The sequence below is a fragment of the Gallinula chloropus genome (assembly GCF_964237585.1).
Source record: "Gallinula chloropus genome assembly, chromosome: 11".
Classification (NCBI taxonomy): Eukaryota; Metazoa; Chordata; class Aves; order Gruiformes; family Rallidae; genus Gallinula; species Gallinula chloropus.
In genome coordinates, this window is record NC_140096.1 from 783,453 (window position 1) to 809,674 (window position 26,222).

At 48.2% G+C, this 26,222-nt stretch overlaps 1 protein-coding gene across 1 annotated transcript in view; it reads right to left on the reverse strand.

The window, feature by feature from the left end:
* The window catches only part of GPC4 (glypican 4), a gene marked incomplete at its 5' end in the record, with an annotated part of 66,743 nt that overhangs the window by 17,607 nt on the left and 22,914 nt on the right, over positions 1-26,222 (reverse strand). Inside the window, 2 exons of the mRNA XM_084269036.1 lie at positions 4,220-4,611; positions 18,298-18,456. Coding sequence (XP_084125162.1) covers positions 4,220-4,611; positions 18,298-18,456 — 551 coding nt within the window. The remainder of the gene's footprint in view (positions 1-4,219; positions 4,612-18,297; positions 18,457-26,222) is intronic.

Below are 26,222 nucleotides of genomic sequence, written 5' to 3' on the forward strand. Positions count from 1 at the left end.
GCAGGTTGGTTTACGCTCAGGTTCAGAGCTCCAAGTTGTGTTCCATGGATGACTCATTAGAGATGAGGCAGCTCCAAGCAAAAGGGGTTAAAAAGCCACTGGGCTCTCGCTCAGCTCTGGAGTGGCTGCAGAAGGCAATCACCTGTCCCCTCTGCAATTCTCTTCCATAAACGGTTTGAAGAAAACTCCCTCTGTGGCTGCTATCATCATTAGGGAAGAAATGCCAATACCAAGAAAGCTGAGCCTCCTCCACCCACCGTGGACACTGCCAGCAGCTTCCTCTTGGCTGCTAATGTCTCCTAAGGACAGCAGATGAGCAGGTAGGTGTATTCCTCATATAAAGCTGTGCATTATTTCATGTGGCTCGTATCTGGGCTTCCACATTAAACACTTTCTCACATAAAACTTTGAAGCTGCTGCCTTTCCCAGAGCTCCTAAGGATGGTTTGGACGCCCCTTCCTAGCAGCTCAGCTGCTTTGGTGGCAAATGCACCTCATGTGGCTTTCAGCACGCAAATGCCTGACAGGAGGCGATTTGGGAGTCTCCAGAGTTCCCAGCAGCTCCTTAAGTGACTGGGCACAAAGGCAAGAGGGAAAAGTGGTAGAAGAACCCCATATCAACAGCTCATCAGCATAAAACTCCTGGGGGGCTGCAGAAAGCTCACTTCCACTGCAGGTCCAGGAGGTCCCATCTTCACATCCCCATCTGCAGCTCTGCAGAGATGGTGACACAAATGCAGGGATTTGATGTTGCATGGCTGCACACTCGATCCTTCATGACCTCCAGCCAGACTCCCCTTGCCAACCCTTGGCTCAAGCAGGCTCCTCCAGAAAACACTGCCAGGGGGCTCAGTTCTTGACTTCAACTCATTTCCCCCCACAATGGGGACCTCCATCCCATACCTGGATTTGACCTGCAGCCAATAAGCCCCTGGGCACTTTGTCCTCAAAGGTGTCACGACCCTCGCCTGGGCTGTGGGTTCAATCGCATGTAACTAACACTAGGGCAACATCTCTGCAACTTGAGAACTGCCTGGCTGTAGGTTCTCACCCTTTTTCGGTCACTCTGGGCTCTGGCTTGTGTTTACTCCTTTTTCCCACCCCTGGCCAGGGCAGGAAATGTCACTGCTGGCAGCAATTTAACCCGGCTGGTTGTAGTGCTAAGTAGCAAACGAGTGATTAGGGGATGGGCAGATTTCCGTCTCCCGAAGGCGAGGGCAGGAAGGTCAGAGAGAAAGCACCAGGCATCAGCAGGCAGCTGAGGGAAGTTCTGGAGGCCCCCAGCCCCTTGCAGCCCACCTCAGAAGCAGGACACATCTCGAGCAGGCAGAGACAGCAGCCCTGGCTTTTCTTCTCTGATCTTGCTATTCAGGATGGATCTGCAGAAGTTGGACTTTTTGAGTCCAAAGGAGGGAACTTGAGGGGTGTAGACTCAAACAGCATCTGGTGGGTTTTAGATACAGTCTGAAAACAGGCTCTGCTTTCTTCCCTTTGTGTGTTCGGGCAGCAGCACAGGGCTTCTTATCCACCCAATGCCGAGTCGCAGTTATTTCCCTGCATTCTGGCTCAGAAATCAAGCATGCTTGCAGCCTTTCAGCTGTCTCTCCTTCTCCCCCTGTACTCCCCAACTCGCACAAGAACAACACCTTTTTAAATGCACATCCAGAGCGAAGACGTAAAAATATACAGGATCATTAAAAACCCATCAGGGTTGTCATACTGTAAAGCGCTCTTTGCTCTCCTGATAGCACCCCAGGAAAGTAAAAAGCAGCTGCATCTTGCAGTAGTTTGTATTTCTCCTCCTGATGATTTTCCATTAAGCATTTTTAACTTGCTTGTTACAAAACACATTAAAACTAATTCACATCACCCCTGTCATTTTTCATATTAAAAAGAATAGAAGAGTTATCCCTCAAGTCAATCCCTGGTATAAGCAGTCATCCCACTACAACTCCTGAGTAAAAATAATAAGGAAGCAAAGTCCAGTCGAGTCGTTCTACAGAGCTCTGCAAAGCCAGGCTGATCTATATGTAATGTGGGAAGCCCCAAAACACAACCGCAAAGCAGCGGGCAGAGAAACACCAGATAGGATTTCGCATTGTGTCTTGTGGAAACACAATGTTGGACTTGCACTAAATGAGATTAAAACACTACAGAAAAGATTATTATTCCTTCCACTGCTGCACCTAAAGTGTGGGTTTTCGGCAGCGGGGACTTCTGCCACGGCTTCGAGAAGTCAACCTGTTGTGGAATTTCCAGTGCAACTTGTGAAACTGGAGTGGAAAGTGCAGTAACTGAGAGTCCACAGCACGTGAGCTATTTTTGCAGCTGAGTGGGTCTCTGGGTAACCTTCCACACTTGAGCAATTAATTCTGGAGTTGAAGGCAACTCTACACTCGAGGATCTTCAAAAGCAAAAGAGAAATCACGACGCCACCTCGGGTTCATGACTTTGATTCGTAACAGATGCAGGGACCGTGGCCCTCGTGGTCCCGTGTCAAGTCTGGAGACGTTTTGATGAATTCTGAGCAGATGGAGCATAAACACGATCCCTCATCCATGTACGTTTACTGCCTATCAAGTGATTGCACATTCCCAAAAACCATACTGGGGCTTAGCAGACAGACCTCCCACCCAAATACTTCAGCTGCACTCTGCAGCAGTGAAAACCCTTTCCCCCTTTCTTTCTGACCACAACATCCACCACAACACAACACAGGCAGAAACAAAAGTCACCAAATTTGAAACCCCAGCCAAGAGGTCAGTAGGCTTGACCACTGACCTGATATGGAGACACAATGCTTGCTCTCACCCAGCACCAGCCCTCACTTCCACATCTCCTTCCCACCCACCACATCCCTCAGGCTGGAGGATTCTGCAGGCTTCTAAGAGGGACTCAGCATCTTACCTGTGGAGCTCCCCAACACGCGGCACACAGCACATCTAACGCGAGAGTCATGGCTATCAACAGGGACTCAAGGTGTCAAAAGGACCTAGAACTGCCACTGCTGACTTACAACTTGCTCCTGGAGCCCCAGTGTATTAGTATGGCAACTCTTTCCTTGCTAATATTCTCTGCCCTATCACACACATACAGGCTTATCACAGGCTGCTCTGCTCATTTCTCTCCAACAAAAATTAACGTAGAGGATTTTTTTCCCCAGACAAGCAGTATTTGAATATTATCCCTGCAAGTCAAAGCAATTTGAATGATTATGTCACTGAATGATACTGCTTGTGCTGCCCCCAAAATTGCCTTCTGCTCCTAAGAGTACCTGAACAGCTCTTCCTTTCTGGTTTACTTCGTTTTTATTTTCCCGGCACATTGGGTAATCCAAACCGCTGCCTGCCCTGTCAGCCTGGTGCTTTTTATTCTGTAACCAGGTAGAGAGAAAGTAAACCCTTCTCTGCCCAATTAAATGATTATACTAAATCTTCTATAGCCCACAGGAAATGAGCAGAGTTTGTTAAAAGGAAATTGCCAATATTTGTTATCTCACACAGTCACTTTAGGGGGATTATTGACTGCTCCTGTTCCCTACACCATACAGCTCCGACTAAGTCACAGACAAATCTCATGTCAAAGAAAAAGTAACCCCACTTAAACCACTTCAAATTAGTGTAAGAGAAGAGGGAGGTAAATGTTCAAGTTCTCAACATATCACATCTGTTTGACCCCCGCAAAAACTGACTTTGCTATAGAAGTCTGAGGTTTAACTCATGCTGCATGTGCGGCACCAAGTCCAACTGGCTCCTGGCTTGCTGTTACCATGAAAGGACTGTTTGCTCATGCTAACAGCCTCTCCCTCCTGCCTGGGAGCAAGGAGCAAGTCAACAACTGCTCCATAATAGATACCCAGAGCATCCATGACTCTGTGTAATTTGAAGGCAATATTAAGAAGAAAACACAGCCATTACACAAGCAATCACAGTTATTTCCACTGCAGAAGGTATTTAATTTCCTGCTTGTTGCTGTTCCCTAGACAGAAGGACAGCATCAACCTGGGGAATATCCCTGCTGGTGTGCTGCAGCACTGGGTGGTGTCCCCAGACTTGACTCCACCATAGAAGAGCACCCCCTGCATAGATGGAATTCTGTCCCACTGCCAGCAGCACCTTTAGCTACCTAGTCAGGACAACAGGGAAAGATGCTACCTATCCCAGGACCATGGGACACGGTGTGGGGGGGGTGTGTGGAAATAATCATGAGATGGAGCTCACCGCAGACACTTTGCTCACGACGTCCCTCGCCACGGCCAGGCCCTGCGCGAAGGTGCGGGCAGCCACGAACGCACGTGTCACCTGCAGCTTGAGCTTCCGCGGCACATCCCCGAAGGGCTTCAGCTGCTCCGTGTACTTGCTGACGCACTCGAGGTACTCGTCCGTGAAGTGGTACTGGGGGTTGACCAGCCGGAACATGCGCTCCAGCAAGCGTGCCCAGAACTCATTGAGCATCTCCTCCAGGTTGACGTTGCCACCCACATAGTACCGCTTCAGCTCCACAAAGAGGTCCTTGAACAGCTCTGAGTTCTGCATGTACAAACGGCCATATGTCCGCACAAACATGTCATTCAGTGACTTCTCGGCGTTTTCAAGAAGCTCTTTGAAGAACTCTAGAAAAGAGGTAGAGAAGATGCGGTAAACACAGGCACCAGCTCGCGTGTTCACACACTTCAACTACTGCCACTGCTTACCTGGGAAATTCAGCACAATGAGACCGTCACCCAAATGAAATGGAAAGCTAAAGGGCTCCCTAAAATTTTTCAAACAATTTGTATATCTCAAAATTTTCGATTCCTCTTCATAAACCACCCCCCAACCTCTCTCCAGGTCCAAAGACCTGCACGAGTGAAATTTCTTTTGATGCAAATCTGAATGACATGAGGAAAGCCAGCAAGAAGGAAAAAAACCAAACTCCAATTTCTTATTATTTCTTATTATTCAGCCACCGTAGAAGCAGTCAATTACAAGCACAAGATTATCAGAAAGCAAGAAAAAAAGAAAGGGAGCTTCCCCCCAAAAACATTTTAAAAACAACCCCAAAAAGTCCACCTGCAGGTTTTTTCTCCCATCGTGCACGTTTGTCAGCTCTCGGGGTAAGGCCTGTCTCTAATGATGTACTTGGTCCCAACTGCAGACAGGGTGTTAGAAGTTCGTGGCAGTACAAAAAAAGCCCACAATGAAGCCAGAACTCGCTCAGAATCCAAGGGCAAACTACTTTGCACAGGAACGACAGAGATTTTTCAGACGACAGCCGGCAGACAGGGCCCTTGGGCTTCATGGCTGTCTAAGCGATCCCCTGCTTTGGGTCACTTTCCAAGAGCACCAGACACCCTGGTGCCAGAGAGCCGCCACTGCTGAAGTGCCATCACCACACCTTGGCAGTGCCACTTACATCTCCAATGCCTGTAACGAGCTGACCTGATGATGTCTGACACGTCAGTGCATCTGCCAGGTCAGTTTACAGAACACCCCCTGCTCAGCCAGTGCCACCAAAGCTGCGGTGTGTGGGTCTAAGCAAAGACCGCCCTACTGCCAAACCTCTTCCTTGGAGGTTTGATGTGGACAAGCTGGATGAAAATAAAACATCAGGGAGGTGTCCACTAAGTCAACTGCACTTGGGACATTTTGGAACAAAACTCCACGCTACATGGATTTGCGAGGGAGCTGAGGAGAGCAAGGGTAGGTGCCACCAGGTCAAACCAGCCCATCCCAGCAGTGCTCACACCAGGCTGCTGCCTGTTTGCTCCAGACCCGTGAGGGATGCCAGCACCCTGGGGCACGGGCACAGCCCCTCTGCCACCACGCACGGCATGGGTGAGGAAGCGTATTATTTTATGCATGCCACCAGTAATTGAGGATTCTGACCTCTGCTTTTCTGTGACTCATATTCAATAAATATTTTTTAATAAAACATGCCTCCGTGGTTTTTTTAATCCTCAAAGGAGTAATGTTTAGAGCCAGAAGTTGTTAGAAAGGGGGGGTGTGGAAAATTTTGGCCCAGTGTGAATTTAAACCTTGTTAAAACGTATTAAAAGTATGCTGAAGTTCAGATTTTTGTCTTCAAAGTGGTCCAGTACAAACAAAGCCTAACACAGAAAACATTTTCTGGAAAAACTGAAACATTCTTCGAGTTCCTGACGAACAAAGTCATGGGGCTCAGTGCCTGACATGGCTGTATATAATGCAGCCTCTTAGGAGCACAAGAGAAATGATCCAGGGAAGAAGAGATTGATTTCAAACACCCGACACGTCCTCTGTCCAATATCAGCAGGAACCTCCACTTTCGTTCCCATGACTGGCATTTCCTCTCCAGGAAGATTTTTTCTGTTGAGTTTATACTATAGAGATTAGCTTGCTGTATATTAATTTCTAATTCACTTAATCATTTTGAAGGCTCACTTCCTTCCTTCGCTCAGACCTTTTAGTATCACCAAATAAGTTGTTTATTTAAATGTTTTTGTGCCAGGCACAAGAGCTGGCAGATTCATTAGAAAACTCTTCAGAAATAATTAGAATCTGCAATTATATTGATGGGAAATCTATTAAATACTTCCAATTGTCAGTCTAAAGTAACCTAAACCAATACTTTAAGCCAGGAAAGTTATCGCAAGTAATACATCCATATTACCATAACCAATTTATCCTCTTGCCCCAACTCATTGTGCTGGTTACACTCCAAAGTGGAGGCTGAATAAACCGTAGCCAGGCTTTAAAGCACTTCATCTCTTAGCAATTTTTCATGTGGGCTAGAACCAGGTATGTTCGTTAATTATCCTGAAAACAAATAAGCAACCTAATTAGCAGCAAGCACCTGTGCACCTGCACTTTTCCAGCCAGCAGCTTTTCCTTGCCCAAAAGGAAGGTAAATAAAGAGACTGAAAACTTCCCATCACCACCAGCCCCTTCTAAAACCCCAGCACAACACTGCTGAAGGAGGCACCACGCGTGTGCAACGCTGCTGTTCCTGGCCAGAGCACCAGCCAGCATTTCACAGGCAGAGAGCACCCCTCCTCAAGTGCTGCTTTCCAAGTATGAAGGGGAGGAGAACAAAGGCGGTTATGTGTCTGCAACCCAGAGTCAGATCCTGCCCTGCAAAGCTTCCCCCACCAGCACATGCCTGCATCCCTGACCGGTGCCAGATGGGATGCCCTGGTGACTGACACCAGTGGCTTGGCCCATGGGTGGCCTCATTGGCACTTCCTGGGGTAGGGAGGAGATTGGAAAGGTGGGGAGGAAGGATGCCAAGCACAGCACATCAAGGGCTTGGGGCCACCCTATACAAGCAAACGGGGGTGGATCCAGCAGCAGGGCACACACAGCAAAATCCTCTGTGCAATGCAGAGCACTCAACTTGGTCAGCAGCAGGGAATACATTTTTTATATACATAATGTACACACATACAGAAACACATTTTACTCTAGCTATTGCCACACTGAAGCCTGCATCCCCAGCTTCTGCCTCCCCTTCAAGAAATCAGCCTGGGCACAGCAAGGAACATTAAGCTTTACCCTGCACAAAGCAGGGCACAGACGTCTGCAACAAAGAGAAGAAACCCCAAAAGTCCTTTTTATGACTTAAATGCTATTCTGACTAGGAACTCCCTACATCTAATTAGATATTAATTCTCCCCTTCACAGAAACAAGCTGATTAGCAAACACCAACATAACCCAGCATTAACCTTGCCACCACCAGAAGAAAAATGGCAGGTTCCTCTCTTACGTCTTGACTGTTTGCTGGGTAAAATAAATGACCACCTTTCATTTGTACTAGAAGTTGACTTGTTCTCAAACAAAGCAAACACACAAAGGCCTCAGTTGCTTATTTTACAGCACTGTAAAAGCACGTTTTACAGCTGTGTTGCAAGCAATCTGTACTCATTAAATTATCACTCTGACAGGCTTCCTGTGAAAAGCTGTCAAATGCAAACATTTTTCACAGATGACAAATCATACTTTGCCGGTGCTCTCCAAGCCGCTGAGATCTGGAGGGATGGCAGGGTCTCTTTTCCCTCCAGTTATCTTGTTTAAACTCCCAAAACAAGGGCTGGCCCCTCTGTCGACAAGCAGATATAAGCAAACACACTGCCTGAAAGGGCTTCACAAACTGACCTGCAGCAATAGCACGTGGCTTAATGGTCTCCTGGTTCTCCTAGCTAAGGGCAGAGCACAGAGAGATGTCTGAGTTATGTGGACAGAGCAGACAACAGACAAGGTGCTGGGCTACCATGGCTGATCAAGCTGTGGTCCAACCCAATGCGGGGGCAAGCCCACATTTTACTGCTTCAACCCATCTCAGCGAAGCCCTGTTGATGCAAAGTCATCCTGGGTGATGCTCAGGAGGACGAGCGCAGGGGTGAGGGTACCAGTGACAGTGTTCTCAGAACACAGCTGAGCTGCTTGGTGGGATGAGAGACACAAAAACCTTCCCTAATGCCAAGAAGAAAGTTTAAAATTCGTCTGTATCACAAAAGGAATCTGTGGGCACTATGGACTTTGATGCTCAAAGGAAGATGACATTTCCAATGAATTTGGCTTTCAGAGATTGGAAAGGCAGCAATTTGCAGCCAGGCAATCTGCAGCTCTGGGCCCTGTTTATTCTTTTAACACATTTTAATTTCAGGATCGACTTTCAATGCCCAGCACTCAGGGAAAGCCTGGAGATGTCATGAACCAATAAGAAAGACTGGATGTGACATATCTAGTATTGCCCTGCAGCAGGAGACCTGGGGAAATAAAAGAATACTTCTGGTTCTGAGCTAACCCTTCCACAAAGGAGCACAGTGGGAAGCATAATCATAGTTACTTGGCAATTTCCCTTTTTTCCAGGTAATAAGATGTATTACCTGTTTGCAGCTGGAGGGCAGACCAGCACTGCCAGTAACCCAGCACAGGAAAGCACTGCACCTTCCCAAGGTGCTTCTGCATGACATGGGCTCCCACTGCCAGGGTAACTCAAAAAAATTAAACAAGTCTTTCTTACAAACTGCAGATGAATGAGGTTCTTGTAGCTCCACCCACAGCGTAAATCCCACCTCCAGACAATACATCCACTTCCTTGGATCCTTGTACCCAATATTGGTTTCAATCTCAGATTCACAGGTCTCACCTGAAAAGATCCTGTTTGTAAGGTAAGAAGAGATGTAATGCTTTCCTATTCCTCATGCTAACATTTTCAGGTATCCCAGAGTGGGATTTTCATATAAGAGGGCTTTTGATGAGGACAGCCCACTGCTGTAGGGCAGAGTCCTACCTCAGTCAAAGGCAGCTCCTGGAAATCAGACAAACCCATCAAAGAGGCTCCTGCCTTCAGCCACAGGCAGGTTTGGCATTTCCCTACGAAGGCTGGTGACAGAGGAAGAAGCAAGAAAACCACCTGGCCTAAGCAGGACTAACACACCAGTGTCCTCTGCCCCTGCAGCCGTGCCCCAGGCAGGGGCTCTGCAACCCAACTCCTCTGGGTTGAGCCCCAAGCTGACCACTGTAGAAGCACAAAGTTTTGCCTGGAATTTCCCCGTCTTCAGGAACAAAACCCATTTATTTTGAGATGCTTTCACAGAGGAGCACTGCACTCCACAGCACCTCACTGGCTCCTCTCGGGGCAGCCAGGGTCAAACCAGCACCCAGGGCCCCGCACTGAAACCCCACACTGTGTAGAGCAGAAGAAACCTTAACTGAGGTGCAGGAGAGGCAGAAAGTCTCCCCCAAGAGCCCAGCAAGGCTGCTGAGCCAACATGCTCTCCACAGCTACCCATCCACTGGCCACGTTCAGGTGTGCTGGTGCCCTTCCAAGAGACAACCAGAGCTACCACACACCCCTCTGCTCCCAACCGCAGCCGGACATACAGCACTTCCCACGCACCAGGTTTGCTCTGTTTAGAGCTGTGTTTCCAACTGGCCTTGTTCTGTTTGAGGTTTCCAAATTAACTATGCAAACAGATACCAGGTAGACATGCAATTACTCAACACACCTTAAAAAACAAATAAAACCAGGCTCAAGCACGCAGAGGGAACATGCTGAATTTTTATGGGCACAATTAATTAGTTTCAGATAATTTGCAACCCAGCTTTTCGGGCATACCCCTAATGCACTGTCCAGATTATGATTAATTAAGGACCGTCTGTCTTACCGAAACCTTTAATTTGCTTGTCTGTACAGACAATTACACTTTGCAGTGTGTTCAGGAGAACACTGCCACAAAGAAATTAATTATATTTTTCTCATCAAATGGTTTACTCCTAAAACAGCCACAAGAGCAGGATGGATTCCCAAACACCCCAGGCCGGGACCCGGCCCCGAAGGCTGGACCAGCGCCGGCGCCGTCCTCGCGTCTTCGCAGATGCGCATCTGTGGATGCACACTCCACCCTGCAGCTGCTCCTACCATGCGAAGCAAAACCCAATCCAGGCAGATAGAAGGAATTCAGGGGGGCAGCATGGGGTAGGGGAGAGATGAGTGTTGCAAAGCTCTTTTCACCTCAAAGGTGAAGCGCTCCGTAGCCACACTACCTAGGAAAAGGATCTCTTTTTTTTTCCTGAATGTGCCTCATTATTTTTAATATGCCTCCGCTTCCTTTATTGCATCCATCACATCGGTAATTTCCACCAGGGAAAAACAAACTGCAGCTTAACAACCTTTTTCCAGAAGTGTTGAGAAACCGATGAATACATAGTGTTAACACATTTATTGAATATGAACTCAGGAAGGGCAGGGCAAATCCACAGGCTGTTTCTCTGTCCTGTTTTCAAACATGTGTTAGCACTTACTGACATGGGAAGAACTCTTCCACGGAGTCTGAAGAAGTACAGATTTAAATCGTGCCAGTGTCACAGCAACAGCCCTGACATGGGAACCTTGGAGAGATGGGAGGGACACCAACATCTCCCTAAACTTTGATTACTGGAAGGTTTCAAGATGATAACAACTGGGCTGCAGCCTCAGAGAAGGAAAAGCAGCCACCAAACCTAGGATTTCTAGAACTTTGTGATTCTGGACAGCCCAAGAACATAACCTTCATCTGCACCCTTGGGCTGGCAAGAGCCTGTAAGAGCAGGGAAGGAGTTAACACACAGTGCAAGATCACCAGCATCACACTGAGACCGAGCTGGGTAAAGGAATAAGAAGCAATGATGGAGTGTGGGGAACAGTACAGAGATCATCATCTGTAACTCAAGAAGCAAATAGCAGCACAGCACATCCTGCTACACATAAGAGACATCCCATGAATTAGGAAAGGAACGAGAGCAGAAATGCCCTTGGTCCCCTCCAGGTCCATCCCTCGCAGCAGGATGAGCCCACCTTTCACAGCCTCCCCGTCCCCATTTCCAGGGACTGTGACTGCTCACATGTCCCATTCCGGGTCAGCTACAGCAAGTTCCATCTGCTGATCCCACACTGCCTCCTTCCCAAACAGCAGATCCTTCCGCTCTTCCATCCTCCTCTCTGTGGCCATGACTCAACAGTCGTCTTCCTCAACACACCTCCCTTCCTCCTGCTTCTTGTCCCTCCATTTGCTTGCTCTTCCCTCCACCACCCCCCCAGCATCTAACTTCCACCACATCCATTCCTCAATCTCAACACTCACACGTATCTATCATTCCTTGGCTGCCTTAGCCTGCTGACCCAGGTCCATTTGGGACCAGCACGCCAACTTCCCACCACAAATGGCCAACATCACCCCCAAAACCTGAAAGCGAGCTCTTCCCGGCTGCCTCCTGCACAGCCCCGTTCGGGTGGGATTTCTGGGACACTCACTAAGGTATTTCACACATACTTTTTTTTTCCAAGCCTCCTCTCCTATAGCTGCTGTTGAAGAGCTTGAGGAGGACCCGTGCTGCTGAATGGTGGGAAGGGCTGTCTTGTTCCCGTTACCTCAGTTCCCCTCATCATATTTGCACCAAGAACTCTTCCAGCTAGGGCCACATCTCTTAGTTGTTCATCCAGCATTCTAACAGTTGGACACTAAGACACTGCAGCACCTTTAGCCCTAACAAGCAGCTCCAGCTCTGCACTGCTGGAACATCACACCCCCAAGCCCATCATGAGACCCCCAAACACCAACTCAACAGGCACACAGGAGAGCTGCTTGCAGAACTCCACAAGCGGTCAGAGCCCATGCACAGGCCAGGTGACAGGAAGGAGGAAGAGAGGGTCAATTGAAACAGACAAACAATAGCTCATTGACAGCAATTAGTAACCAGAGAGTACCAGGCACTTTCCTGTAGCTAAGTATAAAGTGTGCTGATCATATCTTTACTTTTGGGGGTGGGGGAAATATCATATCATAAACCTGTTATCAACAGCAGAACTGCTTGGACCAATACCAGCAGAAGACTGTCTGATCCCTCCAAGCCTACAAAGAAAGTAGCTTTGCCCACTCATTGGTAAAGTCTTGGAACACTTGCAAAATGTGATCCTTTTTTTACTCCCTACCTGCAGGGCAGGAGGGCCCCTCCCCACACGCACATACACTCTGAGATCTCCTGAGCTAACTCGACCTCAGGATCTTTCTGAGCCTCCCAAAACTGAGGTCTGGTCCCCACCATCATCAGATGAGCATCACCCTCCTTAATGAACACCACTAAAAGTCGCAGTGGTTTTTGTACCTCCTTTTTAAGCTCAGCTCTCAGCTGGAGAGGAGCCAGCTAAAAGAAAACAAAGAATAAACAAACTTCCACGCACAGACAGCAGAGACAGCAGACAATTTGTTTCATTACTGCTGCAGTGAATGGGAAAGCACAAACAAAAGCCCACAAGTGGGATTTTCTAAAGGAAGTGTGTTGGCGGTTGCTTCCTCCTGCTTCTCCTAAATCACTCCATCCCAAACCCAGGCAAGCAGAGGTCTGAAACCAAGTCTGAAGGACTGTCTCTCAGCAGGAGGCAAGTGCTGCTTCTACAGAATTTGAGGGACCTTCCCACCATTTACTGCACTGGTTAGCATCAGTTTTGGTGCTGGAGAGGGAAGAACCAGGCTGCGCCTTCATCTAGATGTGAGCGGCAGCAGAGAGACAAAGCCACTCCAGAGTCGACACCAGCACACTCGCCAGAGGACGCCTTGACAATGACAGAGCTCTCTCCACCACACAAAGCACAAACATCATGTGGCTCCGGCACAGCAAGTATCAAAAGTCCACCACGTCTCCAGCCTGAGCCCTCCTGGTGCCACAACACCCAGAGCTGCCTCCTGCAGACAAATGTGCCAGCACCCAGGACTAACCGCACCGTCCCTGGCACTACGGACACGGGGGAGCCCAGGGCAGGAGCCCGGGTCTCTGCTCTCACAGGCAGCTTCTGATGGAAGAGATGAAGGTCCCAAAAGGGCAGTTATTTTGGTAAGGCACAGCACCCCGATGGGCTGCCAAATTCTAACTATAGGAGCGGTGGGCTGAGCACCTGCACAGCTCATCTTTCACCATTTGCCTCTGCACTGCCCAGAACAGCGGAGATGAGGCCACCAAAAGCTCATTTCCCCCGTCCCTCCGGTCTCAATCACAGTTATTAATAATTCCCAGTCACATCCTGCACACCTAGATCCTACCTGTAGACAGCAGCTGGAAAACAAGGGTTATCTAAACCTGATATGGTTTTCTTCAACTATTTTAACAGAGTTGGGAAGGAATTTGGACACGGTCCCACGAGCAGTTACCTGGCCTCAGACACAAATCAATTCTCAGCTGTAAATTGGTACCCACACATCCAGGAGCAACACAAAGCTTATGCTAGAAGACCAATGGCACCCTTGGGCGCTTCGAGATGCATGGCATGATCACAGTTCATAGCTGTAGCTACTTTGCCCAACACAGCCTGGGAGCCCACAAACAGGGGGTCCCTCTCCAGACCTTCTGCCCAGTTCCTGTGCAGAGGGGTGGGTGCACCATGGTCTCAAGGACCCCTGGCCAGCTCCTACTGCTTGGGTTCAGTTTCTTTCCACTCACTGTCCCAGAGGGGTTTTGGTTTACATTTCTGTATTTATCTTGAATGCTAATGCGAAACCCAGGGGGAGTGGATGGGAAAGGGGACTCTCATATGTTCTGTCTCCCCAGAAGCAGGCTCAGGCTGTACCATTCTGTACTAACTGCTCAGTTGCTCAGGCACTGTGAATGCCAAACCTATGCCAGGCTAGAATGGATCATGGGAATCTCACATTCATCTCCTGTACATAACCATCCCTGTACAACAAGGGTTGCAGAAGCTTGCTCACCTCCCTAAGCCCAAAGAGCTCAGAAGAAAGGGACAAGATTTCGTTTAAGAGCAACAGCACAAGCACTTGTGAAATGCAGGGGCAGGAGAACAAGGAGCTGCTTGCACAGCAGCCACCCCTTCCGAGAGATTCAGGTGTCTTCACTAATAAGAACATCTTATCTAGAAAGCAAGAGAAGAGAAACGCTGAAGAAGAGTTACGAGCCACGTCCTGTCCCTGCTCCAGTTCCACAAACAGCTGAGCAATTTCCCCAAAGCCCTGCTTGGCTAGCACAGACGCCAGCGTGGAAAACTGCAGCCTGGAAGGGCAGAAGAGGTGAAAGTTCGAGCTTAATAAATGGGACCAAGCATTTATACAGTCTTAATGTCACCATTAATCCTATTAATGTTATTAATCCCTGGGAGAGAGAAGGGGAAGGCAGTAACTGGTAAAGAGGAGACAAAGCAAAGGAGATTTTAAACACTTCCCCTCTCTAATTTTTAGGGTTTTTTAAAGCCCTGAATGTTTTAACAGCTTCTGTGGCATGAGATGTCATCACAGTCACACAGCTTTGTGCCTTTCCCACAACTGTCACTGTCACAGAGGGAGACACTTATGTGGCCAGAGAATCACACCCACAAATTTCTCAGCAAAGCCCCTGCACAGGTATCCCAGATCACGTGTGCAGGAAGGAAAACCCAGCACATCTTCACCTTGAAACCATCTAGGTATAGGCAATCTGACAACTCCCAAAGTATTTCTGATTTTACTGGGGGAGAGGGGGGTGCACATTTCCCTTCCTGCCCCACTGGGATTGGGCGAGTTGTTTAAACTGGAACAGGAGAGAGCCCCAGGAGCACACAGAGCTGTACTGTTAGCAAATATTTAGACAGGATATGTAAGATAGGAGACTCCAAAGCTCCAGTCCTCTCTCAGTGTGTGCCAACCAAACCCACACAGGAGCATCTGACGCTGTCACATTACACGTTAGCAGCCGAAGTGACTTCTGGTCAGCCCTTTGGGGACGGATAATCAGCAGCTTGTTCCATGCTCCCGATTAAGAGGAGATAATCCATTTCTGTATGGCTTTGGTGTCAGATCAGAGCAATTCTGGCAACGGTTCCAACGGCACACAGCGCTCCAGCAACAGCTGATGCAAACACTCCGAAAGCCACGGGGCATCACAGCCTCCATCCAAAGGACACGCCGCCACTTTGACGTCCTTTTGCAGTGGCAACTGCTGCAAAGGTCAAGCACATAACTGAGGCAGCACAGGTTTGCCTCTCCTCTTGGACCTGAATGTCAAGGCTGAAGGACTGGCAGCCAAAGAACCTGGAACAAAGATTTCCAAAGAGCAGGAAGACACTGCTTGCTGCTTAAGCCGCGTCCTGGAGTTGCCTTGCACAGCACGGGGATCTCACCCTGCAAGACGAGCATCTGTCCCACTTGCTGAGACACCAGTTAAGTGACATGAATTTGGTCTTTGCAATAACTCATCTTGCCTGCTCAGTCCCTCTACACAGCCACAGCACAGAGGACTCCTCGTTAAACAGAGGATTCCTGTCAGCTTTATTTTCATTTGAACGGATTTAGCATGGAGGCAGCTCTAAAGAGCTCCAAATGCCAAAATCAGAGCTTGGGCCCACATGAAGAAAGAGCTCTGGAAGGGATTACATGCTTTTCAAATCTCATCCCTAGAGACTGGCATAAATATGTGGATCTTGATCATCTCTCCTCAAGATTGGGCACAGCTCAAACGTGCAAGGCAGAAGAGACCACAACTGCCTGATCCTCAAACACCAGGACCGAAGGAAGGCAACACCACACCACAAGCAGCCCACCACTCAGCAGGAGGCTCTTAAAAACAAACCAACAAACTACCACAGCAGTCTCGGGCATGGCACTCCACAGTTTTTACAGCAGAGCCTGGAGAGCTCGAGAACCTCAGAGGGGAGACTCCTCCGGCCAGCAGCAAGAGCGCTGCTGGAAAGGTGGTGCTTCAGCCTTCGGGTGCCTGGGCAGGAGGGAGAGAGACAGTCATGATTAAAGGTCTGCCAAGAGGGAAATGATGGGGGATGGTAATCAGTTAATCTCTGCTTCCACCCCAAGTAACATTAAAAATTCTCTGTATCAGCTTTGTCTGCAGCAAACCAAGATTGAGATCTGATATCAGCAAATGCTCAAAGATGGGGTCATTAGGCTTTGGGACATGCTAAGGAGGTTGTTAATCCTCCTTCATTAGTTTCATACAGAGCAGAGAAACACCCTTCAGGGACAGGCTGGGCACAGTGAATCCAACAACAGGCTCACACCCTCCCCTTCCAGATTTGCCTCTCAAGTGCTCCCAGGGCTAAGATCAGGGTGAGACTGGCAGAGAGCATGCTGCAAGGGGCTGAAGGAAAAGCCACACAGCACAGACCAGACACCTCGTACAGGGCTGCCTATCAGGGTTCACTCATTTTGAAGCCTCGTGCTTTGACAGGTATCCAGCTCAGCTTCATACCCCCCCTGCCATCACACAGCCCCGCAGCCATCTCTCACCCTACAAACAAGCAGACACACCCAGCGCTACGCCTGCGCCACGCCAGGGATGCTCACACAGTGAACCCTGCACACTCTCTGTTTTCAACGCAGCATTTCCAAAAACCTCATCGTTCATCTGAGGTGAAGCAGATGCTGTTTCTCCAGTCTCTTTGAAAGGGCTTATCTAGGGGCTGGATTTCATTAAGTGTCTTGTTCTGCAGTTAATAAGCTTGCAAGTCTAGACACTTTGGTTCTCTCTCTATCACCCCTTTGGTGTACCAGCAGGTCGAGACAACAGAGGTTAAGAGGGAAATATTTAGCTAGCAGATTTAGATGCTATCAGGATGATTGCGTAACTCCACTTTGACTCATTGCAATTTCATACCTGGAGACTTTTTTGCTCAGCCAAGTGCCAATCCTTTTTGAAAGAAATGCACTGCTGCCTGCAGTACAGAGGGGTCCCTGGGAGGTTTAAGGCACAGACTTTGGGATATTAGTAGAAAATACACGTTGAACCAGTGATCAAGCAAGAGAGAAGGTGGTCCAGAGGAGTTGTGCAGTGGAAATCACCCTCTACTACCAGATGGCCATGATGTAACAGCAGAATGAAAGTCTCAGCAACCCAGCCTACCTGACTTCAGATATTTCTTGTGCAACCTGATGTCACCTCATTGTCCCAGCCAACAAGGACAACCCAAGCAGGAGCCTGATGCTCTTCCCTCTGCACAGGGGTCGCAGTGACTGGGAGCACTGAGGCGCCTGACAATCCACATAGAAACTGCCATGACCAAGAGCTCAGCACCAAAACAGAGAGGTGCTGCTCAGACCTCAGGTGGGTGCTGTGCCTGGTGCCTGGGCACCGACTTCAGCTCTTCATGTGAGACATTCTCAAAAAAGGCACCTGGCTGCCAGGTGGCAATGCTGGAAGGGTGGGTGCCAGCTACTGCTGGAGAGAGCTTCTTCCTGCAGCTCCCACAAGCAAGGCGTGCTGAGGCTGACCGATGCCGTGAGGTACCGCTGCGGATCCAAGGGCGATGCCGAGACCAGTCGCTTGCCTATCGGTCAGCGGTTCGCGTCACTCGAGCAATGGGAACTCGGCCGAGACGTCGTTCGTTTTGCTTCTGACCCTGCATCACACTTGAACCCTTTGCCTCCACACAAAACCAGCTCTGTACTTATCTGCTGCTCTGCTTAGCCCCAAGTGAGATGGATACCAATCCTGTTGGCTCACAACATGCTGGGAAAGAGCAGCATTTTTGTGGATCGGGGCTGCAAGATGCGCACGTTACGACTGCACACGCTGTGGGGATGTACCAACAAAAACCAACTGCAGCATCACTGTAAGAGCAAACTGGTTTTTTCAAAAGACTAATCAGAAAGAAAGATCTCTCGCTTTGGGAAACAGCAGCCATAATCAGCAAATATTCCTCTCTCATGGGATTGCAAAACAAGGCATGCTCTGCCCTCTGAGCCGTGAGTCATGAACTTCCCCAGCAAATGTGGAGGCAGAGCAGAACAACTGCCCAGAAAACAACAGGATGGGGATTTTTTACATTTCATCCCAAGGAGAGCAAGTTCAAGGTCTCTTCACTTACCATCAAACTTCTTATATCGGGAACTAAACATGGTTTGTAAGTGATTGCTAAGCTCTACGACGGCGTTTCTGAAGTCGTGTTTACTCTGCTGACTGTACTTCTCCTCCATTTCCTGAGAGCAGCATGTGTAGCCTTGTGAGCAGACTTTCAAGTGGTCACCTGAAAAGAAGAGAAGAAAATATCTCAAATTAAAGGGATTCTCTATGCAAGGGCAAAGAGGTGGGTTTGTGAGGCAGGGGGTTGTGAAGACCCAGAGCGTCATCTCCTCCTCCCACAATGACCCTTCCTCACTGTGAGTACAGGACCAGGGTCCCTGATTCTGCTGAAGCAACACACTGGCACCTTGCCTTTCTGCAAGCACGTTAAAAAGTGTCCTCTTATTTATTCAGTTAATAAAGGGAATAAACAAATAGACATCTTGCACTGCGTAATTTGCATACACCATGCTATCTTTGCCAAAGTTTTAGCTGAGTATTTTAATTACTTCCAATTCATTCAGTTAACACACAACACAGTATCTTGGCAAAAAGGACCACTGCCATTGATAAATCATTTTTTTCTGCACACACCCTTCCCCACCTCCAATTATCAGAGGAGAAGTAACCTCTAAAAACCCCCCAAACAAATAAAAGAAAAACCCCCACCCTGTTATCACTGATAACAAAACGCACTGGATTTACGCAACGGCTCATAAAAAGGCTTTGCATTTCCCAGCTCCTGATTTTACAGTTTTCTGTCACCATCCTGGGTAAAACTGGGTGTTTGTTTTTGGAGAATTCACACAGATTTGTGTTACTTCACCCTTCAAGATAGTTCTTTCCTACAAGGCATCTGTCTCAAGCTGGCTGAAGCATCGTAACACACGTCTCTATCTACCATAACTCCCTCACAAAATTCTACAGACAACCTACAGGATCTGGCCCCACATAATTTACTTTTAGAACATCTCATTGCAGCGCGTTAGGAGTCTGTCCTCCTCTAGCACCACTAGCAGAACCTCGAGGTCAAGCTTTGTGGGCCAAGACAAACCCCAACTGCAGCTTCTCGGACAGGTCCCACGATGCAGCACCATCACAGGCAGGTGGGCTGGTGCTAAAGCGGTTCACACTTGGGGAAACTGCACCAATCTTTGTCAGTGCTGAAGATACGATCAAAACAAGGAGCTAGGATGAGAAACTCATCCTTCCAAGTCAGATGGTATTTTAGAAAGACACAGCCCACACGTAAGCTGCTCTTCTCTCCCGTTTCACGCCCCACTGCCAAACCTTATCCTTCATCCCAAGGAAGCAGATGGGGAAGCAAAGGCTCTTCCCTACCTGCTCGCACCCTGGAAGCCACCAACAACCTCCAACAGCCATCAAGGTTCAGAGACTCAATGCCAGAGCTGCAAGGGCTCACCAGCCCCAGGCACAGAAAAGAGCCGCATCATGACAGGCTGTGAACCCTGCACTTACCAAGAGCTGTCCTACCTGCTAGGGCACCAAAAGTGGGTTTAGAGAGCCCAAAGCAGGTTTTGCACAGGGCAAAACAAAGGCTGCCCATGACTAGCGCATGCAGCTGCTTCTCTGCCTGCCTTGTGCAAGATCTCATGACGTCTTCTGCCCAGCCACTGAACCTTTGCATGACTTTCTGGCCCAGAAATGTTAACATCTCTCCATTCAGACACTTAAGGACCATTTTAAAACAAGCTACATACAAAATTCCCAAGAACCTCTCCTCCTAAATCACTACAGGGTTTGTTTGTTTTCCCTGGCACTACAGAGTCCTTGACCAGCAGATAATTCTGCCACGGCTAATTTATTGCACAAGACTGTCCCTGCTGCTCCTGAGTTATGGAAAGCTCAAAGTCTCTTACAGGAAGTTGCTCTGCTTTGGCACAGCCCTCAGAGAGCACAGGAAAACCTCACTATCGCCTTAAAGATATATTTTTCTTTCAGGGACTCTATTTTTTCCCATCTCAGAGGAGCACTTCCAGCAGCAAACACACAGTGTTGAGGGGTGCAGCACCACAGGATGCAGCTCCATGTAGCTTGATAAGACGCTCAGCCAAGAGATCTGGATCCTATGCACCAAACCCCTGCCAGAGCACACCTCTGCACTCTTCTATGAGCATCCCTTACTAGCACGCATTAAAAACCAGCAGTGTCCAAGGGCCACCTCTTTACTTCACTTTGAATCTCTCTCCTCTGATACCAATACCTGAGCACAGCTCTCTGACACAACAGGAACCTACAGAAAGAGCTGTGAAGAGGTAATTACAGCTACAGCCACGGCTAGCTTCCCAGTGTTGAAATAATCTCAAAGGTTCTGAAACAGTTTTATTTTCCTAAATTTCTTACAAAGGGGGACTGGGTTGGGAATACTTTTACCTGAAATGCACACACTCGATGCTTTCAGTACTGTTTCCACGACACAGGAGTGCCTTTGGTGGGTACAACTTACATCCTTCCCATTCTTTTGCATGGGGAACAGTGAGCATCTATCCTGCTTGGCAAATTCAAGCTTACTGATAGCAAGGTTTCTTCTCCTAGTGACACTTTGCAGACACTTCTGACTGTTGCCCACAGATGCCCTGGGATCCCTAAAACAGTGCTTTTAACAGCTACTCTGATTTATGACAGATAAAAGCCCAATGTGCTGCACAAAGACAACTAACGGTTTGGTATCTAATTATACTCTTAAACTAAAGTTGCCATCCCACCTAACGTTACAAAGCAAAGCCATTTCTCTTTGACCCATCTCGTCCCAGATTTGCACGGTGCCTCTCTGGGGCACACAAGCAAAGCCAAGTGAGGAGAACACCACTGATAGTAAGTCAAGCTTGCCCAAATCCTATTTGGTTGATCATTAAGACATTACGCTCCAAAATGCAACTCAGACATTCAAAAATGAATGACCAAGCAATCTAATTATGGAAGATATTTCTCAGTCATGTCAGCACTATGTGGTCTTGGCTTGTGATCAAGAATTAGCTCTGTCTGGAGCTCAGGAGCTCTGGCAACACAGTGCTAATCACAGGAGGATGCACTGTGTTACCCAGTGTTAAAAACCAGAAAGTTCAGGGACATGGGCTGCTTTTCCTGATGTTTTATGCCACAGTGGGAGACACCAATGGAAATGAGGTAACTGGGGTCTCCATTTTCCCACAGGGAGGGCTGTCCTTAGCACCTCCACATCTGAGATTACATCCTCTCTCGAGCTAAGTGGCACAAACTGACACAGTTCACAAGAAATCTCCTATCTTGCCTTCAGTCAAAGTCAGCTAGCAGAGCTGATCCACTCAGTGTCCATCCACAGGACTCATCCCACATCGGAGTTTCCAAGGTAGCGTCACCACATCCCAGCATCACATTGCCTGTCCAGCACCTGGACCCATAGCACGTCCCTTCAGCAAGTGGTTGTGGTGTTGGAAACTGCTTATGCCTCCACAGACAGACCCCAAAACACGGTGTCCTCAGACAACTGCTTCAAAGCACAACAGTTCTACGACCACAGCACGCAGGGGAATCAAAACAACCGAGCCTGGAAAGCAGCACTGCCAGCAGTCCCTGTGAACACAGGCTACACACATGGAAAACACCGACCTAGAGCCAAGACCAAAGACAACGCTCTTCATTCTTGCAACCGACCCTGAACTCCTCTAAGGAAAAGGAGTGAAAAACACAAGTGTTTAGGCCCACTTAAAACAGAGATCTAATGTTGACGTGTATTATGTAAAGAACACTCGTGGTGTGCACTCACTGTCAAGGACACATTCAGCAGTCATCATTCCCCCAAGTTAAAGCCCATCAAACAGTGCCCATGGAAGGCAACTCTTCATCTGCTGTTGAGTGTTAAAGACTCGGCAGCTTTTGTAATTTATCACCATGTGAGCACAGCAAAAACTAAATAAATATATAACTCTGCCACAGCTTCCTTTCAAGTTTGGCTTTTTATTGAGCTGTTTGGCAGGGTGCACGATCATCACGTCGGAGGTCGCATGGCACAGAGAGCTTAAGTAGCAGAGAACTACTCCAAACATCCACAGCATATGCACATCAACACTGCAGCCAGCAGTGGATCTTTCCCATCGCCTGTTGCAGCAAGCCTTTTTCTCTATTTTACGTGACATACGAACAAGACGACAAAGGAGGACTTAAATCCCCAAAGCAGCTTGGCTCCTTGGCTAGGTAACAACCCACCTTTGGGGAGCAGAGGTGGCAGTCTGGAAATGCAAGGCTAGAAATGCAACAGTACAGGATGTCTGTACATCCCAGGAAACGTGCTCAGAAAGGTAATTTTGCAAACTTATGATTCAAGCCATTACAGAAACGCCACATTTATCAGGCTCCAGGCACACGGAGTTTCTTCCAAATCAAATAACTATTTTGCAACGTGCTGGAAAACAAGTTTTCATCAAATGAGTAAGTGTGCACACTCAGGGGCTCTGTGATCTTGAAAAGCAGTCCCTTCACCAAACAATTTCCAAGACCTTTTCGAAAATGTTGTTTCTGGAGGTCTAACGCGCCTTCCCAGCCTGCTCCTCACCTTGACCAAGCTCACACTTACAGTATACCCACCCTAGCGCCAGCTAAACTTTCAGGAGTGGTCTGCTGGGAGGCAGGAGGTGGGTATTTCTTCACAACACTCCTGTGCACAGCCTAGCCCTTCACTGCAGCTCGGCAAACATGCCAAAAGCAGTTTATGGTCTGAGATGTTACTGCTGGACTTCAGTCCCGCTGAGCAAAGAGGCCAAGGTAAGCTGGGCTGGTGGAGGAGCAGGAGGCAAACACTGCCAGGGGACCAGTGAGCAGGACCACCTTTTTAGCCTAGCCCTCCACCTCTTCCCCCTGACACACATTGTAGTGTCATCTTTAAGAGAGTTTTATGACTTCCTCTGCACCAACTACCAAAGGAATCCCGGACTGTAATGCGGGGCTCTAATCCGATTTCGCACTAGACTTACCTTCTAATTATCACAGAATATTAGGCTTCCACCCATCATATATAATTGACACGCTACTGAGGCTTTACAAAACCCCCAACAAAGATGACAAGAAACACTAGCATCACCTCTGAGCACAGCTCCACTGCCCCAGCCCCACATTAACAAGGGGCGAGAAGAAGAAAGGCAGGCATGAGCTTGTGACTGATTCCAGCAGAGTTAGAGATGGACACGGCTACCAAGCCATCCACCCAACCTGATCACCTTTGATTGCACCCAAAATACCAAAACCTGCCCAGTTTTCCTGGCTACAGAACGAGCCAGAAACATTCAGCACCTCCAGTAACGGCCCACAAGCTCTTGCTGGTCTGCATCAGTGCTCACGATGAGCACTACAGCAACGCAGGTATTGCCTTGGCGTGTAAATATTTCCAGGTGAAATGACACTAAGAGGCAAACACCAAAAGGAGTGGGGGAAAATAGCAACCCTACCACCTCCTCCCAGGCTGACACACAGGCATCTTGCTGGAAGGCATACTTTTTGCCTGGCATAAGCAGGAAACTTAACTGTTTAGTTGATGACTCTGATCAGAGTCATCTTTTTTCTCCAGGTGGTCAGTCTTCTCCTCTTGCTTTAAAGCAGCACTGCTGTGGGGTCTGTGTTTATTTTACTGGGAAGAATACCGCAGTGAAGATGTTCATGTGCCAGGGAAGGAAGAGATGTAAAACAGCACTGAGGTCCTGCTGATGGAGGTGACACATCCACCAAGGGCAGCAGAGTTAGAAGTTTCTAAGCTCACATCCTGCAAATGGTGCAGCACTGCAAGCATCACCTGGCTGGAGCGTGTCAGACTGGGTGGGGATGCTTGGAGCTGGACGTCCCTTGATGCTCCCAAGCACACAGTGCTATTTCCAGCCTGAACCACTATTTCAACTGCACACTTCCAGGAGAACTGCTTTGTCTTCCATACATCTATCACCACCAGACAAAAAAATGATACACCTCATTTGCAATATGAATCGTTTCCCATCCTAAAGGCCATCATCACGCAGCCAGTTGACTTTCCTTTCTGCCCTTCTCAAAACATGTGCAATCCTCATTGGGATCTCAAACCCAATGGGCACTGAAAGACAGCGAGCACCCCTGTATCCAAACCCTCACCATGGAGGCCAGTAGCCAGCATCGTCCTCCATCTGGGCACACGGATGTCAGCCCTTCTGCAGCCACAGAAGCTCTGGACCTGGATTTGATCATCACAGATGCTCACACCCACCTACACCCTTCTTGTCCAGCCACCCAGGAGATTTTAAGCCAGAAGACACCCTTGCAGGCAGTGAGCTTCCAGATCCAACTGGTGTGCTTATGGATGTACCATGTGCCAACGTGCAGAGTATTTAACATCCTGCTCAATTAGCAACCATTTTATATAAATGGTTTATTTGCCTTATTAACATTAAAGCCACTTGTTTCCCCGGTGCCTCCACTTAGGTTATTAATCAATGTGCATTCCAGTTTTCTGCTGATCACTCTAATGGCACAGAAAAACTCCCCAGACTCACAGAGAAAGCTCAGAATATTGACATGATTTTTTTTTCTTTTTGCAAACTGGTCAAGTAGTCAAAATACACCCTTTGATACCCCAACCAAAGCCCTTTCACCTATGCTTAACAACAGTGAACTATTTTCAGTCGATCTTTACTGCATCTGTTAACTCAGCTGCTAATCCATCTCGCAGGCGCGGGGAACGCCGGCGCACACAATAGCTCAGTGACATACCTCCCTTCAACACAACCAATAATCCTAATTATTTCCATAGCCCATACCTACAGTTAACTTAAAATTCCATCCACAGCCGAGGTCTGTCTGGCTTCTATTTTTCCATTTCGCTTTGTTGACAGCTTCAGGTTCCCAAATTTACTGCCAAGAAGGTCAGGGACCGAAGAGAACAAGAGAGATTTATATCCGTGTGTGTACATTAAGCCAAATGCACATTAGGAACCTTAATTTTCTACTGGAAAGAGCAACTCAGGACACAAAGAGGGCTCTTTCCTTCCACCCATCCAAGTCCAAATTACTACTGCAAAGCTTGTCTTCCAGCTGATGACAGAGCCAGGTCCCTGAAGGACCAAGTCCAGGCAAATGCTGCCCGTTGAGGCCAGCCAGAGCAATTTTGGGTCACCCTTCTGGGGCAGGGCCAAGCCAGGACAGCCCTTACTGGTCTCCTAACAGAGCTTTTCAGCCCTCCGTGGCACCGCAGAACATCATCACTGGTCAAGTGAAGTCCACTCCAGCCCAGCTCTCCCATGCGGTCCGGGCAATGGTGAGGTGCAGGTGGAGGTCCCCAAGGACCAAAGACTCTCTGCAGCACACGTGAAGCCCACGACTGTGCCCTTTGCAGGTGACATCCACAGAATCGCTAGGTTGGAAAAGCCCTTTGAGATCATCAAGTCCAATCCTCCAAGCCAGGAGGATACAGGATCTCAGATGCGGGTTTTAAGAGTTCATTTAAAGTTAAAACCCTGCCCACCTGAGGAAAAATACCACTGCTGCTTCATTTCCACAGCACAACCAACAATCTCCTTCCTGACAGGGTGGCCCGAATACCACGAGGTTTTACACCCTGGAAAAATATGCCATGATAGAGCACGCTTTTATTCCAGCACACAGGATATTGAGTCAATTAGTGGCACACCAAACACAAACCAGACAGATGAAGATAGCAAACATCAAAAGAGAGAGAAACCACACAAAGACCTGAATATACAAATAAAGCAAGGCAGGGGGGAAAGAATACTACATAATTAAACTTATTATTTAAGCAAGCCCAGAGAATAAAATAGCTCTGGTTAACTAGAGGATTCTCCCTGGATCCAGCTAAGATAGAAACTTTCAATGAAAACCAAGAGCTGTTTCTTAATTAAAAAAAACCCCAAACACCAAAACCAAAAAAACCCAACTTGACATTGTGGGGCAAGAACTCAGGAAATGCAAATTCTCTTT